The sequence below is a fragment of the Penicillium oxalicum genome, chromosome VI (genome assembly GCF_001723175.1).
Source record: "Penicillium oxalicum strain HP7-1 chromosome VI, whole genome shotgun sequence".
In the NCBI taxonomy this organism is placed as follows: Eukaryota; Fungi; Ascomycota; class Eurotiomycetes; order Eurotiales; family Aspergillaceae; genus Penicillium; species Penicillium oxalicum.
In genome coordinates this window covers 3,435,685-3,453,310 of record NC_064655.1, presented here as the reverse complement: position 1 = coordinate 3,453,310, position 17,626 = coordinate 3,435,685, and the positions used below count along the sequence as shown (strand labels likewise).

The following is a 17,626-nucleotide window of genomic DNA, read 5'->3' as shown; positions in this document are numbered from 1 at the left end:
GGCAAGTCTAACTTTGACAGGAAATGCGACACAGTCCCATCATCATGCTTCAGCCCAGGTGCCGAGCCCAGCTCCCACGCCAATGGCGCTATTGCTGTCCACGGACCCGCCCAGATCCCAGTAATTCCTGCTCGAGCCCGTCAACGTTCGACGGCTCGAGATGGCGGAAAGTTTGCTCTGACTGGCGCAACTGGATCCGGGCCGACGCAGGTGCTGCCGAGTCAACGGCGCAGAGACACCCGCAGAGGTTGTGCCCCCCGAATTGTAGGAAGTCCGGCGGGTCTGCGTTTGAGAGCGTGAGTGGGCGTGGGCAACGAGAGGGTGGTGCTGACGGATGATGGCAGCTCTGCGGGAAGCATCCTGCGCGTGACGTGGTGGAGATGATGTCGGGCCGTGCTTCTCACCGGCCATGTAGCCATGGCGGCTGAATCGGCTTCGCAGATATCGAAAGACCATCATGACATCCAGTCCACGCTCCCAGTACTCCTGCTCCTGCTGTACTCGGACAGATTCGGGGGTGGTGTGACCGGCCGGGTCCTCATCCTCGATCCCCCATTGGGCTGCATGTTCACGATGAGGATCGCCTAACGTGGGTTGGAAGTGTAAGGAGGGCATGGATTCGGTGGGAAGGGCATGATCGGAGGACTGCTGGGCGGTGGGGGGTTCGTTGGACTGGAAGGTGGCCGCGCTGTCCACCGGGCGATTGAGTGGCATGCCAGCATACTCACTCGAGATGGTCTTGGTCAATTCGTAATATGAAGTGAAAGCACCCGGATGCTCACAGAGCTGGTGCACAAGAATCCCCAACTCGTGAGCGATTCGTTGGAGAACCCGACTTTGCCAGAAAGGGGCCTCGGGTCGCGCAAGATCTGGTTCTCGTGCCAGCACGGTCTCCATATCGAGCGGTGGCGATTCCTTTCCCTCGGATTGTACCTCCAGTGGTAAAGATTCGCCGAGTATGACAGAGAGAAGAGCGTCGTCGATCCCGATGAGATCTTCAATGACCTTGCGGGTGAGACGTTGCCAGAAGGATTCACTCATCTCGGCAACCGCTCCAGCCGGGGCACCAGCGTTGACCGAGCTCTTCAAAGGGGCCGTTGGAGGGGGAGAGTCCTCCGGCCGCGGCGCGGTGGATACATTCGAACGAGGCGGCCGACATCGACGACGAGTCTCTCGCTCAATCTCCTGCAGGATCGCGCGACTCTGGTCCATTCGCCACTGCTCGATCCGTTGCCAGCGGTCTCGCTCCATCAGGCTTTCTTGCTCATTAGCCGTATCCACATGACGCTGCACACTCGATCGCCGGCGGTACTGGCCCCGGCCTGCCGCCGTTGAGGATTATACTGCTCATGCTGCCAGAGCTGATCCTGGACCATGGGGCTGGACGCCTGGAAACTGCCCAGTCCATCGTGCGCGGGCAGCATCGCCGGGGGGCCCTGATCCAAGGGCGATGGAGATGCCGACGGTAACGACGGGGCACGAAAGGCGTGGAGTCCATCGTCCAAGCTGTCCAACTCGGTACCATCTTCGTCAAAATGGTCATCCAACGCATCCTCATCTTCAACGACTACGTCCCCATCCTGCTCAACCGCCGATCGAGTCGCGGTTCCGAACGAGCCGAAATCACTGAGACGGGAGGCTCCAACCGTGCGGGTCTGGTCCGTGGAGGTCGTGTGTGTTCGGGCCGTGGGGGCAAACAGCACCCACTGCGTTGTGTCATCCTCTGGTTGGGTCGAGGAGGGGGAAGGCAAACCGAGCGATGACGGGCGTTGAGACGGGGAATGAGACGCTCGCCGTCTCGGTGCCTGGGTTGGCACTTGCAAAGCCATGAGGGGGGGGAGACGATTCAGGTATGATCAGACCACGATCCAAGAGAGAGAGGGGGAGAAAGAGCTCTCAGCTCTGGAATCGACGATGTAGATAGGAGATTGATTAAAACAGGGTGGATATGACGATGGACGGGTGGATCTGCCCCCGCAATTCCTGATCACTGGAACTGGAGTCGAGTGACAGTGTCCGACAGAGGAAATGAACACAACCGGCAACGGACCAAAGAGAAGCGGTGATCAATTCGGGAGAGGGTAAGGGGAACCCTCCAAAGAGTTGACGATGGAGAGAACCATTTACCGCCGGATCAAGAGGACAAGGGGGCAGGGTGAACGAGTGCTCATGCGAGGGAGTGATGATGAGATGCGCGATAAGGGCAGAGCCGTCGACGCCCGATAAGGTAGTGGAGTCGGAGTCGGATGATGCGTGTCGAAATGGGTGAACTCAACCGGACGTGGAAGCATCGTCCAGCGTTGGCAGATGGTGTGTCTGTGTGGTCCACCAGCAGCGAAGAAGGACACTTTAGAGCATGAGGGTCATCGTGATCCAAGAACGACTGGACAATGATGAGAGCAGATGAAAGTTGTGATGGAGGCACACCTTACCAGTCAACCGAGAAGATCGACCGGACACGACCTCAAGGGGACGTCGTCATTACAGAATGATTCGAATGCACTTCATTGGAAGCAGCGGGGCAGAGAGGGCTCAACAATCGTCCCAGTAGTGTGAAAGAAACAAACCACCGGAGGCGACAGTCCTGGGGGAAAGTTATTTCCATTTGTTTGGAGGAGGATATTTCCACGGAACATTCATTTCCTTGTAATGTGATGGATCATGGATCAGGGATCGCGTGAGACGGATGGCTGGTGGGCAGATGATCCCTCACAGTTGGGGCCCACCGGAGAACCGTCTCACCAGTCTAAGCCTGGATTTTGACCAAGCTGGAGAGAGCAGGGAGATGGCCACCGCTGGAATTTGAATACATGGGTGCCGACACCTTTGAACACCGGTCTGATCGAAGTTGGGACACAGCCTTTGAGTCCTGTTACCTATACATCGGGGGAGCTATGCTGGTCTGCCGATGAAGTGTACAGAAGAGGCGGATCATCAGGCCGGAGATTGGACAGGGAAGCATGTTTGCCTGGTTGTACCTCCGATCTGAGAGCTGAGAGGACCGTGGAAGTTGTGGAAATGTATACCAGCAGAGGTACCTCAGCCCAGGGCTAGCAAGGACGGTACAAACCACAAAGGGTAGAGATGGGGGGAATGTGAGTGGCAAGAAGATCGACCGAGTGTCCACATTGGGTCCTCCCGCTAGTACTGTACTGGGCCTCCACCGTGTCTCTCCCCCGACAAAAACGATTGCTTCGATTGCTGATCACCATCATGCAGGTCCCCACCGATTCGTTATCGGATTCGGGACGCTTAGCGTCAATCCGAGTGAGACTGGAGGGTAAGACGCTGTCTTGAACGTAAACCCCAACATGAACTGCAGCAGGGATTAATGTTCACAACGCTAGTGTTTCAGTGCTAACGATGATGAGATTCGATGTATAGAAAAGCATTTCATATTTGCAGATGCTCGAAAGCATGGGTATAAACAGTGCAAAATCACAAGTTGGGTACACTCGCAGCGAGAATAGAAGAAGGTTGAGTGCGACGCCCAATGACCGGGCCAACCAGTCACGGTCATGCTGCTTCGACCCAAGACCAACGATCATGTCAGTGGCTTTTATCCGCCGTGCTGCTCACCCCTCCATCACCTGCCCGCCAAAGCTTCTCCAACCCAATCCATCTGCACGGCACTCACTCCGCGGGCATAACTGCGATTCGTAAACACAAATTCATTGTAGAGAATGGCCTCCACTTTCTTCCCAAACAGGACACTGGATGGGTGGATGGCCACCGTCTGATTGCCGACAATGGTGCGGTAGCTGCCGTCGGGCACAAGGCGCGCCGTGTTGGTTGCAAAGCCGGCCAGGAAACTTTGCAGAATCAGTTCGGGCGACGGGTCCGGCGAGTGGTCGTGGCGCTCTTCACGGGGGAGCATCTTCGCCTGGCGGCAGTGAGCGCGAAGCTGTTTGCGAACGTCCTGAACACAAAGGGTGATGTGATTAGCCATACGGGATCCAGAGGGGAAGCGGAAGGGATACAACCAACGGCAGCATGCCGCTGGCAATGGGGTCGGTGCATTGGAAAGAAGTTTACTGAACCTACCATAACAGACTGCATCGCTCGGTGCGACACGAGGTGTCGCTCGGCCCAGACTTTTCGGTCCACGTTCTCACCCGCGTATGCGCGGACCGTGGAGAGCATTGTGAGATGATCTCCCTCGCGGCGATAGAGATCTCGCCGCGCTGTCTCGGCGGCCTCCTTTTTCTCCTCGGAGGTCGTGTTGAGGAAAATGTTCTCAACACTGAGGCAGGAGATGATATCGATCACATCCAGCAGACAGTCAGGCCCATGTTCCGACGCAGCCAACAGAACTCGGCCGAGCGTGGGGGACAGAGGTAATTTGGCCAGGTGGAGACCGATCTCACTGATACTGCCGTCCTCCTGGAGCGCATCAATGTTCAACAGCTGAAGGAGAGCCTTCTCCAGGGCTTCTCGCGGGGGCCGGGTCAAGAAGGGAAAGCGCACAATGTCATCTACGCCGCGGGCCTTCATATTGAGGAGCGCCTGGGTGAGATCGCAGCGGAGAATCTCCGGCGTGTTGGTCTCGTCCAAGGCCAAATAGTCCTTTTCTGTGTAGAGCCGGAAACATTGACCGGCTGCTTCACGACCAGCACGACCTTTTCGCTGAATGGCGGCGGATTTGGAGATGGGCTTCACCAGCAGGGAGTCCAAGCCAAGTCGCGTGCGGAATTGCTTCACCTTGGCCTTGCCACAGTCCACGACATACCGAACTCCAGAGACCGTCACGGAGGTCTCGGCAATGTTGGTGGCCAGGACCACCTTTCGAGTTCGAGGCGGAGCGGGGGCAAAGACGCGTTGCTGGGCAGCTTGTGGCAGCGCGGCAAAGAGCGGGAGGACTTGGATCTTCGGCAAGGATGGATCCATGCCAATCGCGTACTCATTCACCAAGTTCTCAAGGTTCTCTACGGTTTCTTGACCAGTGAGGAACACGAGGATGTCGCCGGGCATAGGTTCCTTGTAGTGAATTTGGAAGATGATCTTCAATGCGGCATCGACAAAGTCATGCACAGGCTCAGGCGAGTAGACCATCTTGACGGGGAATTGGCGACCTTTAATATGACAAGCGGTGATTGTCCGAGAAGAGGTTTTCGAAAGCTCCATGTTCTTCTGCTCGCCATTGGTGATGGATGGTTGAGCCGGGGGTTGCGGTGGCTCCTTCAACCCTTCCTGGAAGAACCCCATCAAACTCTCCATATCAGCTGTAGCACTCATGACCACCACCTTGAGAGGTACCCCGCCACGGCCATGTAGATTGCCAGAGACCAGGTTCCGGAGGAAACCCACGACCAGATCAACGTTGATACCGCGTTCGTGCACCTCATCCACCACCACGGCGCTATACTTGGTCAACCAGGGATCATGCAACATTTCCTGAAGCAGCATTCCCTCGGTCAAAAACTTCACCCGCGTGCTCGGGGATGTAGATGTATCAAATCGCACTGAATAACCGACTTTGCTCGCCGGCGAGGAAGATCCCAGCGGTGTTCCCATTTCGTCGGCCACACGCCGGGCCAGTGAAATGGCGGCAACTCGTCGAGGCTGAGTAATTGCAATGCACCCTCCCACCGTCACGGCCTTGCGTGAACCATCTTCCTTTGGTATCTTTGCAGGTGTTGGGCGGCACCAGAATTCGTTGACGAGGAACTGCGGGATCTGGGTACTCTTTCCGGAACCGGTCTCACCGACCAAGAGCATGACATCCTGGTCACGAAGCTTCTGGCGGATTTCATCGGCATGGTTGAAAATGGGCAGTTTTTTGCGAGACTCGTAGAGAACGTTGGCTCTCTCGCGCAGCGAATTGAAGTTTGTTTTCGTGTCGGTGAGGGACTTCTTTGCGGCCGGGGGTTTCGACTTGTGCTTCGGCTTGGATTGGGGAAGCCCCGTCTCAGCCGGCGAGGGTTTTGGCTCAGTTATAGGAACAACCTCATCTTCTAAGATCCTTTTCTCTGATCCCGGCACCGGAGGCGAGGGTTTGTCTTTTTTCGTGACTTGAGTCGCTGCCTCGTCTGTCGGGACCTGAGATCCCTCGGTAACTTCGTCGTGTTTCCTCTTCTTGCTGCGCTTCTTCTTGCGGCCCACGTCCTGGCCTAATGAAGCTGGTGTCAACGTGTCAGAAGGGGGTTGAGCCGATTCATCGTCAGATCCACCAAACTTGGTGTGAACCTTTTCGGGCATCCTGGATTGGGAGAGATGGACACGATTGTGCTTTGCGCTGGTCCCAAATTGCTTCTCCGCATCCCCGAAATTTTTTGCTTATCGGCTTATCAGGTCGGACGCTTATCGATAAAGTCACTGACCCAACAGTCGATTTGCAGCTCCGGTCTGATCCAGATTTGACGATGCCCTCACCACAGTTAATTAGTAGTCTGCCAACCAGATTCTCTTCACGTCCATAAGAGGGGACTGAATGAGCTAGCGTCTGTTGAGAGGAGGTAGAACACAAATTTATATTGAATTGACCGCCTTCATTGAGGCTATCCTTTTTTTTTTTCTCGATGAACATTGCATCAAAATCCTTAATTGAAGTATGACTGCCGTTTCAGCCTCACTTGAACCTTGCACAGCGGAACCTGAGAAGGAAGTATGTCCAGTTTATAGGCCCCACGCGGCAGGCCCTTACAACAACCTGAATTATGGTCAAGTATTTCAAGTTTTAGTAAGCTGATCATTCGATTCCTTTTCCCCGACTACCGAATTCATCTACATCACTCGGTTGCTACCTGGCACGTTTCTATCTGCTCGCTATCTTGTTGATTGAGCGATCATGCAACATGCAAAACTCGTTGCTTGTACACTCCGTAATTTGACGAGCCAAAAGTGGAATGACCGATGCTGCTTGACGCTGCTAAAAACGTAAAAGAGATTTAGGTTCAACAGGGATCATCAAGATGATGGAGGTCTCATCGAGGTGAGTTGCGAGGACGTGGGTGAATGGACGTTGTCCAACGGTGGTAAAGACGGCAGTATTCCTGTTCTTCTATTTCATTCGTGATTTGATTTTTTTTTCTTTTCTTTTCCCGACCAGCTCCCAGGCCTGGCGGTATATCAATCACTTAGCCACAATAGATTTCGACTTCGTATTTACTTATCAAGGAAGGAGACAATGTCAGATCTGAGATCGTCCCCGATGTAGATCCCCTGTCAGAAAGCGTCGGATCAGCTCCTCCCCGGTGACAGCTCGGCCACAAGGAGATACGACATTATGCAATGACGTGATGGGAGCACCCGTAATCCAGCTTGATCCTCATAGAACCGGAAACCTCGAAGTTGGTGCTCGTGCATGCAGGCACAGTAACGAGCAGGCAAACGAGGGTCAGAGCGTGGGAGGCAAGCGAGAGAAAACAAAAGGGAGGCACGAAATGTCCTGATCGTGTTGTCGAACGCTTTTTGCTGTTGGGCGGAGAACCCCCCCCCCCTTTTCTAGCCTCACGATCGACAGAACCTACACAATTACGAGCAGATGAGAGGACTTTGCTAGTGCAAGCGGGACAGGGGAAAGAGAGGGGGAAAAAAAAGAAAAGAGGTGCTGTGGTGTTTCCGCGGTGGTTGGATTTGCGATTTGAGTTGTGGTTTACGACACGAACATGCCAAATCGGGACGATGGCAGTCTTCGATCCATGCAAGGCAATCGAACAGCAGGGCGCAAGTGCTCCGAGAATCCAACGAACATGCAAGAGTCGAAGCGATCGAGACCAAGCCACCCGTACTTTATTCTTCGTGAGACCCCCGTCAATGCCTATTGTGATGGTTGTACACCGCACTCATCCACCCAATCCAAACACAAAAAGAAACCCAAAGGCGCCTTCCGTCCTCCTCGTTTTCCGCCAGTGCGGGAATCTGACAGGTCCAAACTCTCTCCTGTCGAATGATCGTCTGCAATGCTTAACGAGAGATCTCGGTTTGTCCACTTCATCTGACAGGATCGAGGACCAGACACCGGCCGGAGATATTCATCCCCGTGCGCCATGCCTCGTTGACACGGTGGAGACGTTCACGGTTGCATCATCCGCCAAGAGTCAATGTCGATCTCTTGGACCTTCAAGCGAGTTTGGGGGGATCGATCGGCTTCCACGATAGTTGTGACCTGTGCAAAGAGCGAACGCGTTTGTGCCAGCTGGACCCGTCGGGACGGTACCAAGTGAAGAAATTGTCATCTCAAAGCGACGGAAATCAATGCGACCATCCTCGGAGGGAGGGGCAAGAAATGATACATCAAACGATGTTTTGGATGCAAAAAAAAAGGTACACGATGCGCAAAGACAATAAGAGCCAGCAATGTCCTACGCAGGGTGAGAGGGTATCCAGGTCCTACTCCTTGAAAGGGCAAAGGAATAGACGACGTAACACTCCCGGCCTCGCATTTCATGCACATTGCCATCATCAGTCTTCAAGATGTCGTATGGAGATTTTCATGACGAGATGCTGGGGCTCGATAGCGATTCCTTGCGGTCGGGATCGGAAAGTCTTCGCGATGAATACCACGAATGGATGTCCGAGTCGGGGAGAAATTCACGGGCTGCGATGAACCCCTCTGTTCCTGACAGACCTTCTCCGCGGGTTCTCTCGCCATTGAGGACCGATCACCTTCTCGACGAATTTCCACATCCTCCCAGTCGTCCGAAAGGACTGGATATCATCGCCGAAGAAAAGACCACCCCGCCCCAGTCTCTCGCCGAAAACGCCTATCCCACGCCCAAGTCCTCGATCAAGAATATGCGCCGCCACGCCACGGCCCATGAGCTCCCGCTGCTTCAAGAGAGCAATCCGTACGAGGAGGCGGAGGATTACAATCCAGTGAATGAAGAAGGTCCGTCATACGAATTGATCGCGCCGTGGGACGGGATCGAGGCACCTCTCCATAAACTGGAACGCCTGTCGGATGTGATGTTTGGAAAGGAACACATGCTATGCATCCTCAATAATCCTCGATATCTGGCGAGATTCCGGGAATTTCTTTTGGACGAGCGGCCACGATCCATTTCAACCCTCACGTACTATCTCAATGCCGTCAAGGCGCGCAAAGCGCTGGAATATGCAAACACTTTGATTCGACTCTCTAACGATGTTCCACCACCAGCCGTCCAAGCGATTCAAAACGAGACCGAGGCCGCAGGGATCACGATCAACAAGGTTCTCGAGCGGCGGATCGAAGACGGTCTCAACGCGCTGGTCGCCGAAGAGCTTCCTGCCTATATCACGTCCAGATGTATCACCATCACCAGCAAGATCGTCGAGGAGCGTGTTCGGGGCACATTGCCAATGAAGTTCCGGGACACGGCAAACGCGCTGGCGGAGGTCTTTTGTCTGACGGATCCTTCGCGTCCAGACAACCCAATCATTTTTGCTTCCAAAGGTTGGCTCATCCCCTCGCTTGGCAAACTTTGAAGAAAGAAGCTTTGTGCTGATAAACCAACAGAGTTCCACCGAACTACACAATATGGTATGGATTACGTCTTGGGACGCAACTGTCGGTTCCTTCAAGGGCCGCAAACGAACCCCAATAGCGTGCGTCGGTTGAGAGAGTCTCTCAAGGCAGGAAGACATCATTCGGAGCTTTTCCTCAACTAGTACGTTTGACCCCTCCCAAGTGCAATGTGCCCCTGGAGACTGACACACCCGTGTATAGTCGCCGAGACGGATCTCCATTCATGAACCTTCTCCAATGTGCACCTCTGTACGACAGCAAGGGTACTGTGAAGTACGTGATTGGCGCCCAAATTGACGTCTCCGGCCTGGCCCTCGACGGAGTCCAAATGGAATCCCTCCTTGAGCTTCAGTCACGGTACCGCGATCCAGATGAGGAGAGCATCGCCGAGATGTCCACCGCACCGCATAAGGACGAGTTTCGACAGTTGTGCGAGCTCTTTAGCCCCAAGGAACTCAACGCCGTTCAAGAGTATGGTGGCGACTTGTTCCACCCACTCCACACGCGGCCATCCTCGCGTAATCAGAGACAATGGCACCCGCGAGGAGGATCCATGGACAGCGAAGCAGAGGCCATTCGTCTCAGAGATGTCAAGTCTCCCCTGCTACGGGGATTAACTGGAGCATATGAGAATGTGAGCTTCCCCCACCTGGCTCTATCTTGCACCTGGACCTTGCTTTGAAGGCTCGGTTCAAGCTAACGTTTGACAAAAAACTAAAAAAATATATATGTATAAATAGTACCTGCTGGTTCGACCTTACCCGTCTCTCCGAGTCTTGTTCACATCACCATCACTCCAAATCCCCGGAATACTGCAGTCCTCGTTCCTTTCTCGTATTGGAAGCTCATCCTCCGTCAAGGAGGAGCTGATGGCAGCGATGCAGCAGGGTCATAGCGTTACCGCTCGAATCAAATGGATCACCCGATACAATTGTGATGGCCGTAGTCGCTGGATTCACTGCACCCCATTATACGCCAGTAATGGACAGGTTGGCGTGTGGATGGTGGTGGTGGTTGACGATGAGGAGGAGCAAATTCCACTCAATTGGCGTGCTTGATTGACACGCAATTTTTCTTCCCCCCCCCCCTCCCACTTTTGTCTTTTTTTTTTTGTTTTTGTTCTTATTTTTGCTGATGCTATTACCCTTTGTATTGTTCATTGCGGGAGGCGTTGGACGGACATACACCGGGTCCTGCGATGGAAGGACTACAGTGCGCTGTGAAATCACCCAAACGGTGCAGTTACAATAATGTATATTAATATTGATATTGATTGTGATCATGAGCCAGATCCTAAAATGATAGCGAGAATCGTACGGTATTGAATCCTTTTTGACGACTTTCACGTTTTTCCCAGAACAGCGTTGCATTCAACGCCCAGATGCCGCTCCAGTCTGGAACATTTCTAGGTTTCCCTCACCACTGCAATGGGAGGCCCCTTGTCCGTCCTACAGGATTTCTCACGAGAATTGCCCAAGGGCCCTAGAATCTAGACACCCAACACCTGGCAATCCATAATCAAGGTCTAACGCGAGTCTCTGTCGAGAGATTCGCTACTACATGTGCCCGCCCAACTATGGCAAGACCTAGTCGATTGATCCAGCTCTACTCCATTCAAAGAAAAAAAAAGGAGCAAAGAAAAGAAAATGAAGAACCATAAGGTAAGAGACACAAGCACTTATAACTTGGAACACGAGGATCTCGGCATAATGTGCAAAGTGATGCTATTTCATCAATTCCTAGAGTATAACTATACAAAGGGACAGCGCTCACAAAATCGATCCAGTGTATAATCTACCTTTGCGCTTTTGAAAATCGAAAAAAAAGAGGATGTGATACTCCATAAGAACGCCACGAGAGAAAACAAAAAGATGAAAATAAAAAAAACAAAGTCTATCTCTATATAGAGAAAGTCATCATGGCTCTTTGCGCGGCTGTCCACTTGATGTGTGTAAGTGGTCGTGTCCATGCGGAAATTCTATGTCAGATAAGTGTGAAAATGGGAAAGAGAAGCAAGGCTGGTTTCTGAGAATTGATATGCGTGATCATCATCATGCGGTTGCCGTCGTTGTCGAGGAGGTAAGGAGGAGGGGGAGGGGAGGGACGAATCAGATAGCATTGCTAGCGCAGGTCCAGCTGGCCGAGGAAGTGCTTTCGTTGATGGATTTGCCGGAGACGTAGAGTCCCAGTCCGCACTGGTGACATTTGGTTAGATGCGAAGATAGTTGAGGTCATTTTTCTTTTTCTTTTTCAAAAGACAGACGCGTTGAAGAAAGGAGAGAGGGGCCGGGGAGGAGGAGAAGAAGAGGAGGTTGGCTTACGATAGTGCATGCGAATCCGAGGATAATGACGTTGACACTGAAAAGAACAATTTTCTTGGGCGAAGCGAACCATTGACCCTTGTTCATGACCATCCAGAAGATAGCGGGCAAGCCGTCTATAAGAGGGATTGGTTAGCGCTTGAAAGCCGTAGGAAGTTTTGAAGGAGGCAATAGAGGTGAGCAAGAAACTTACAGCTGAACCAACTTCCGAACAGGGCACTCTGGAGACGGGGTCAAACGGTTAGCAGACAGGGACTATGGGGTTTTGAGAGTGTTTGCATTGGTGATTTTCTTACAATCAAACTCAACAGGTCATTGAAGACGGGAATTGACTCGGCAATGACCCAGGCAACGGTCCAGGTGGTCAGACCGATAGCGACCCAGGTACCGGTGGCCAGCAGACTTCTCTCGTGCATGTGGTGCGCGCGCTCGCCGCGGAAAATGCGGACGTAAATATATTTGCAGGCGACGTGGCCGAAGACCACACCGGCGACGATCACCTATATAGTTGATGAACCGGTTAGTCCATACGGTCCATGATTGGGGAAGGGGCAAAGAGAGGGGAGGGCTCTCTCTCTCATCTTCAAAACAGAGATTGTGACCAGGTTGGCGATACATACCGTTGGAATGGCCAGTCCATAGGCAACCTTCTTCATCAAGGGACCCGCCGAAGAGAGAGCCGGCGAGGAGACATCAGGCCCGGCGTAACAGTAAATCACCATGGCAGTCACAATATACATCACCGTGTCAACGACCTGGAGCATGGCGAGAGATTTGGGGAATTCCGCTGGATCCTGCATCTCCGACATGATGCCAAAGAATGAAACGTGGGCGATGAAGGCAAAGACAATGTTGGTGACGGCGAGGAAGGCATCCACAAAGGTGGGATCGGTGACGATATCATTCTGGACATTGTCGGGTGCCTGAACACCGATTGAGATCATGGTGACAATAGTGGCGACTAAGATACTCGCGGCCGAGACGGTGGACATGATGAACACCTTCTCCGAGGTTCGGGGCAGGGCACAGATGCAGCTCACCACCAGACCGATGACACCGAAGACGATGGTACAAGTGCCATGGTTGGTGATGGTGTTGAATAGGACCGTGAAGGTCAGAATGTGACTGGCCATGAGGAAGATGATGAAGAGCAGCTGGCCCCAGTAGCAGAGTTCTCGGCCAAACTTGCCCAGGAGCAATTCACCGGCATCACCCATACTGTGCACATGGGGGTAGCGCAACTTGAATTGACCCATGATGAGACCAGTGTACCACGAGATTGCCGAGAGACCGAGAATGATGATGAAGGCGCTGTAAGATGATTGTGAGACATCCGGTGAGAATAGCCCAAAGGGGGGAAGAAGACTGGGGAACAAGATTCTCTTACGGGACAATGCCGAGAGTTGCAACAGCCGATGGAAGTGACAAGATACCGAGTGAGATGTTCTCAGCAACCATCACTGTGAAGATGAAAAAGGACCTGGGTTAGATCTGCATGCATACACAAGGCCCTCGACGATTCGTCGAGGGACCATCGTTTCAATTGAGGATGGACGTACACATTCCCGATTGCCTATCAGATGGTTAGCTATGGTCACAATCCATGTATCATCTCGACCACCGTCTGTGCAAAGATGGACCGCAAGTCCATCTGCTCGTTCTTTGGAGAAGAGAGAAACACCAAGACCAAGACCAAAACCCCCTTAAAAAAAGAAAAAAAAGGAAAAGACGTACCACCACTTCATCACTCGATACTTGACCTCTCCATTCTCTTCATTTCCAAACGGATCATCGGTGGGCGTTGGTTTCTCAGGAATGGCCTTCTCTGCCTCGTCCTGCCCATGATAGGACTCGACGCTCCTCGTTGGGAGCGCCTGGGGTGCTTCGACAATGCTCATCGTGTACTGGCGCAGATTTCTCAAGATTGCGGAGGAGTATGGAGAAGAAGCACACAACCGCAGGTTCTAGGTTGAATGAGGGGAAAAGATCCTGGGGGATCACGTAACAAATATGGATGTCTCGGTAATGTGCCCCCGTCCAATTTGCAGGTCGAGTCGAGTCGACCCTCCTCCCATCGGATTTTTCGCTCGGCGCGCGTGGCGATGGGCCATACCCTAAGATGTGTGCTCCACTTGAGATTTCCGTCGTGGAGACCGGGGCAGTTCCGAGTCGCAGGGCCTTGTTTGGGTGAATTTATGCAGCGGTCCATGTATTAATACTCTATTCAAATTCGTCCTATTTGGCTCAATTGCTGTACTTCTTTTTTTTTTCCCTCTCCCTCTTTTTTGGCGTGGAACGGAATAGATATCCCTCTACTGCGAGTCGTGCTTCCGTATGTTCTGTTCGTAAGGCTGGCGGCTCGAGTCATTTTGGCCGCCACCCGACGGCATGCCGACCAGGCAAAACTTCTTTTGGAACCTTCTTGGCTGAGACTTGGGATCCTCCGGGCGATCAGAGGGCGACCGCCGCTAGGCTGCCTCGGGCTCGGGCGTCCGTCATATTCGTGTCACGGTCGTTTTGAGTAGTCTGCAACCAACTGAACCTTGGGTGCTGCATAATTCGAGCGCCCTGCTGAGATAATCATCCGGACTGAGGCCTCCAGATGGATCCAATGCCGATCCTGGTTCGACACGATTCCAGTCCGGCCCGGGAAAGTGGAAGTGGGGGTACTTCGGAGGTACATTGTCTCTACCCATTCTGTTCAGTGTTTGACAGGTACCGATGTAGTACTATATCTGGATCTTGTCTCATGCGAGGCCTGGTGCGCCCGGCCCGGGGGTCGCTTCTTCCCCACGGGGCCCTGTCTGACCGGTTTGTCATAGATTGACCAACTCAAGGGAAAAACGTCACAGACCGACCACATTGCAATGCGGAGAGAGGCACAGGTGAGTCGGGGTTGAAAGTTGGGGTGGCGGAGAAGTAAAAGCAACCGGGATGGCGAAGCACAAGGACTCTCTCGACAGACGAGGGCCGGTGGACGTGCATTATGATTCAGTGTTCCACGAACCACTTCACGATGGATCACCCTCGTACCCTCGTGTCCTCGGGCCCGGTGAGCCCCAGTCTACAGGCACTAAGGTACGACGCAGTAGGCACTAGGCAGACCCCGTTGGGACGTACCTCCCGGGCGGACCTTCTCACTTGGAATCAAATCCTCATCTTCTGCTCACCGGGGTGGTCGTTTATCAGCCCAAGTCTCGCCGGAGGATCGTGAGGCCGCTGGGTCGCTTGTCGCAAGTGGGTATCCCATTTTGATCGAATGCAGAGTTTGATCTTTTCTCTTACGCGAACGGAATGCAAGAGTGCCAAGCACAACGGCATAGGAGCCAAGGGTAGGACTGTCCATCAGTGACCCTGGTCGTCCAATGCAGTATGGCTACGCACAGTTGCGCACTCGAATGACTAATGACCTTTCAAACGGATCATCTTGTGGGCTCTCTCTCGGGTCTCGGAGTTGCTTCTGCACCGAATCGTCCAGACGGTCAAGTCATGTGGTGATGTCCGTCCGCATCGGCTCGCAGGCCAAGCATTCCTGTTGTCAAAATCATGGACCTACCGCCTCCTTCGAGGACTTCCAATGTCTCCGATCGGCATGGATTGCCATCACACACGCGTTGGACCCCCCAGAGTGGACCATGCAGATCAAGGAAACTCTGACCCGGGGCATCATAGTATGTACGGTGACTACATGTGAACTGTCTGTGTCGAGTGTCGAATCTATCCACTGGTCTCGGAACGGGCCTGCACCGTGGTCTGCATCCACCGCTGGCTAGGTGCGGCAGAAGACGGGAGAAGGAATGGATTCCAGACTTTTCATGGTGGCGGCGCCGGACCGTGGACTCGATCCTTGGGTTCTACAGCCCACTCGCGGTGGGCCAGAAAGATGCAGTCCATGTCTTGCGCACGGCGGAGGTATGTGGACACTGGAGAGTGGAACACACATGAACCGAAATCAACACCTGTATGCCTACTTAGTCGGCGGGCTGTTCCTGGCATCCATCAAAACCTTGTTATGTATGCTTTGTGTACATTGCAGGAGATTTGTGCAGCAACAGAACCCACGATGGATCAAGGTCAAGTCATCTACAAAGCCTTTCATCTCCATGCTTATTCCAAGCCCCAGCCACGAACTCGTCGAAACACGTACGCTCGGTCGTTCCGAAGTCCAAACTCGCCCCAATCGTCGGTCATCTTGTTGTAGCTCCAAAAGCCACGCCACGCGAGTTTGGTGTTCCGAGGTGGGTTTGGATGAGCCTTGGTGACCGAGGACGATCGGAGCGAGAGGTGCATCGTATATCGGTACTTGGGATCCACGCCCTCAGTCTCTACAATGAGATCACGTGGATCAAACGAGGGCGACTTGCTGGTCGCTGAGGGAGGCGAATTGTAATCCTCAGCGTCGTCGGTAAAGTCCAGGGGCGAGACGAGACGCCAGCGTCCGCGAAGACCATGTTTCAAAGCGTTCATGGCCACGGGCGGAACAGGCTCTGCAGCCCCAGAATGTGGATAACCCTGGTCGGAGGCATGCCGCTGGTGCGACTTGTGTGTTGCGGGACGTGCAGCCATCACGTTCTCTTTGCTAATATGGGGTACAACATCTACAGGCTCTGTCGTGGTCAGCAGGGACACCACGGATCCATCGGGATAGAATCGGAGATAGCGATAATAGGTCACAATGTGAATCGGGCTGTTCCAGGACACATTCTGGAATGACGAGACCTCCCCAGGCCGAGAGTAGTTGACCGTGCTGATGTAGATGCCTGTGAATCGAACACGAGGATAGCACTGGAAGACCTGACTCCAGGAAGATAACGGGCTAGGGATCGTGACTGGTGCGTCGGCTGGGAAGGGGGTGTATCGCTCGACTTCGTCTAGCGTGTAGACGGGACGACCGACATCATCGCACGCGAAGGTATAATGCATGCCTTGAAACCCAAACTGTGGCCGTTGGCACAGGTGCTTCCAAATATGTTGCTCATGGGCAAAGTGATACGCGAACCTCTTGCAGACCAACGCCATACGAGCAAAAGCGGCTGGATCTCGTAGTGCAACATGTCGAAGAATCTCAACGAGCACTTCGGACGGAACGTGAGCGATGGGACACGGCGGGGGGGCGTCTCCCTCGATGAGCGGTTCCGCCTGCGGAACAGGAAGATGGGCGAACGATTGAATCAATTCAGGAGTGGGAAGAACTTCGACTTCTGGAGGAGCTGCCGGCGCCGCAGGTACTGAAGATGCGGGATCAGCTGGCGCGGGTTGCGCGGGCTTCTTCCAAACATGGGAGTAATGTTTGTTGCGGAAGGCCTTGTCCACCCCAGCGTCCAGCTAGTTTGCCGGTCAGCACACCCTTCCAGGCCACTATTTCCAGCCAGTGACCACTGGTGCACTTACTCGATAAGCCTTGCGGTAATGTTGAAGACTGTCACCCAGATTGCCGGCGGCTTCCTTCTCGACTGCTCGTTCGAAGTGTTCAAGGGCCGACTCGGGTTCCTGTTGCGCCCGGCGGGTGAACCCATCTTCCTCTGCTTCCTCATGTGTCTCTGTCACTCGTAAATCCCCGACCTGCCGAGCCAGGCCGTCTGTGTCGAAGGCATCGGGCAGAGGACCTTGTTCAGCCAGATCCCTGGGAGCGGTGGTCGCACGACGTGGCGGCTTTTTGCTTGCATGTATGGAGGTCGTGGGCGCTCCTGGCGCCGCGACAGAGCGTGAAGCATCGGAGGGCGTACCAGAAGCCGTAGACTTGGTCCGTCGAGCAACCTCTTCACGCCACTGGCGGCGAAAGGACTCGAGTTCGGCGTTGTCCTCCATGGTGGGGAGAGTACGCCCGAGACGTGTGCGGGATCGGAGATCGGAGGAT

The 17,626-nt window shown here is 53.7% G+C and overlaps 5 protein-coding genes across 5 annotated transcripts; 1 reads left to right on the top strand and 4 right to left on the bottom strand.

The window, feature by feature from the left end:
* Nucleotides 1-42: 42 nt before the first annotated feature.
* Nucleotides 43-1,829, bottom strand: POX_f08414 (uncharacterized protein; the record flags this gene model as incomplete). The annotated part of the gene is made up of 2 exons (XM_050117189.1): nucleotides 43-1,259; nucleotides 1,313-1,829. 2 exons carry the CDS (start codon nucleotides 1,827-1,829, stop codon nucleotides 43-45), a joined length of 1,734 nt encoding a protein of 577 aa, XP_049967328.1.
* A 1,757-nt stretch (nucleotides 1,830-3,586) lies between these two features.
* Nucleotides 3,587-6,198, bottom strand: POX_f08413 (putative ATP-dependent RNA helicase prh1; the record flags this gene model as incomplete). Its single annotated transcript, XM_050117188.1, has 2 exons — nucleotides 3,587-3,919; nucleotides 4,045-6,198. The coding sequence occupies 2 exons, from the start codon at nucleotides 6,196-6,198 to the stop codon at nucleotides 3,587-3,589; spliced, it is 2,487 nt and encodes an 828-aa protein (XP_049967327.1).
* Nucleotides 6,199-8,415: 2,217 nt separating this feature from the next.
* POX_f08412 (uncharacterized protein) lies at nucleotides 8,416-10,506 on the top strand (the record flags this gene model as incomplete). Its single annotated transcript, XM_050117187.1, has 4 exons — nucleotides 8,416-9,376; nucleotides 9,440-9,590; nucleotides 9,650-10,082; nucleotides 10,189-10,506. 4 exons carry the CDS (start codon nucleotides 8,416-8,418, stop codon nucleotides 10,504-10,506), a joined length of 1,863 nt encoding a protein of 620 aa, XP_049967326.1.
* A 1,050-nt stretch (nucleotides 10,507-11,556) lies between these two features.
* POX_f08411 (uncharacterized protein) lies at nucleotides 11,557-13,667 on the bottom strand (the record flags this gene model as incomplete). The annotated part of the gene is made up of 8 exons (XM_050117186.1): nucleotides 11,557-11,643; nucleotides 11,770-11,885; nucleotides 11,963-11,990; nucleotides 12,066-12,269; nucleotides 12,390-13,080; nucleotides 13,157-13,229; nucleotides 13,329-13,342; nucleotides 13,504-13,667. The coding sequence occupies 8 exons, from the start codon at nucleotides 13,665-13,667 to the stop codon at nucleotides 11,557-11,559; spliced, it is 1,377 nt and encodes a 458-aa protein (XP_049967325.1).
* Nucleotides 13,668-15,876: 2,209 nt separating this feature from the next.
* On the bottom strand, nucleotides 15,877-17,577 carry POX_f08410 (uncharacterized protein; the record flags this gene model as incomplete). The annotated part of the gene is made up of 2 exons (XM_050117185.1): nucleotides 15,877-17,094; nucleotides 17,161-17,577. The coding sequence occupies 2 exons, from the start codon at nucleotides 17,575-17,577 to the stop codon at nucleotides 15,877-15,879; spliced, it is 1,635 nt and encodes a 544-aa protein (XP_049967324.1).
* Between the last annotated feature and the right edge of the window lie 49 nt (nucleotides 17,578-17,626).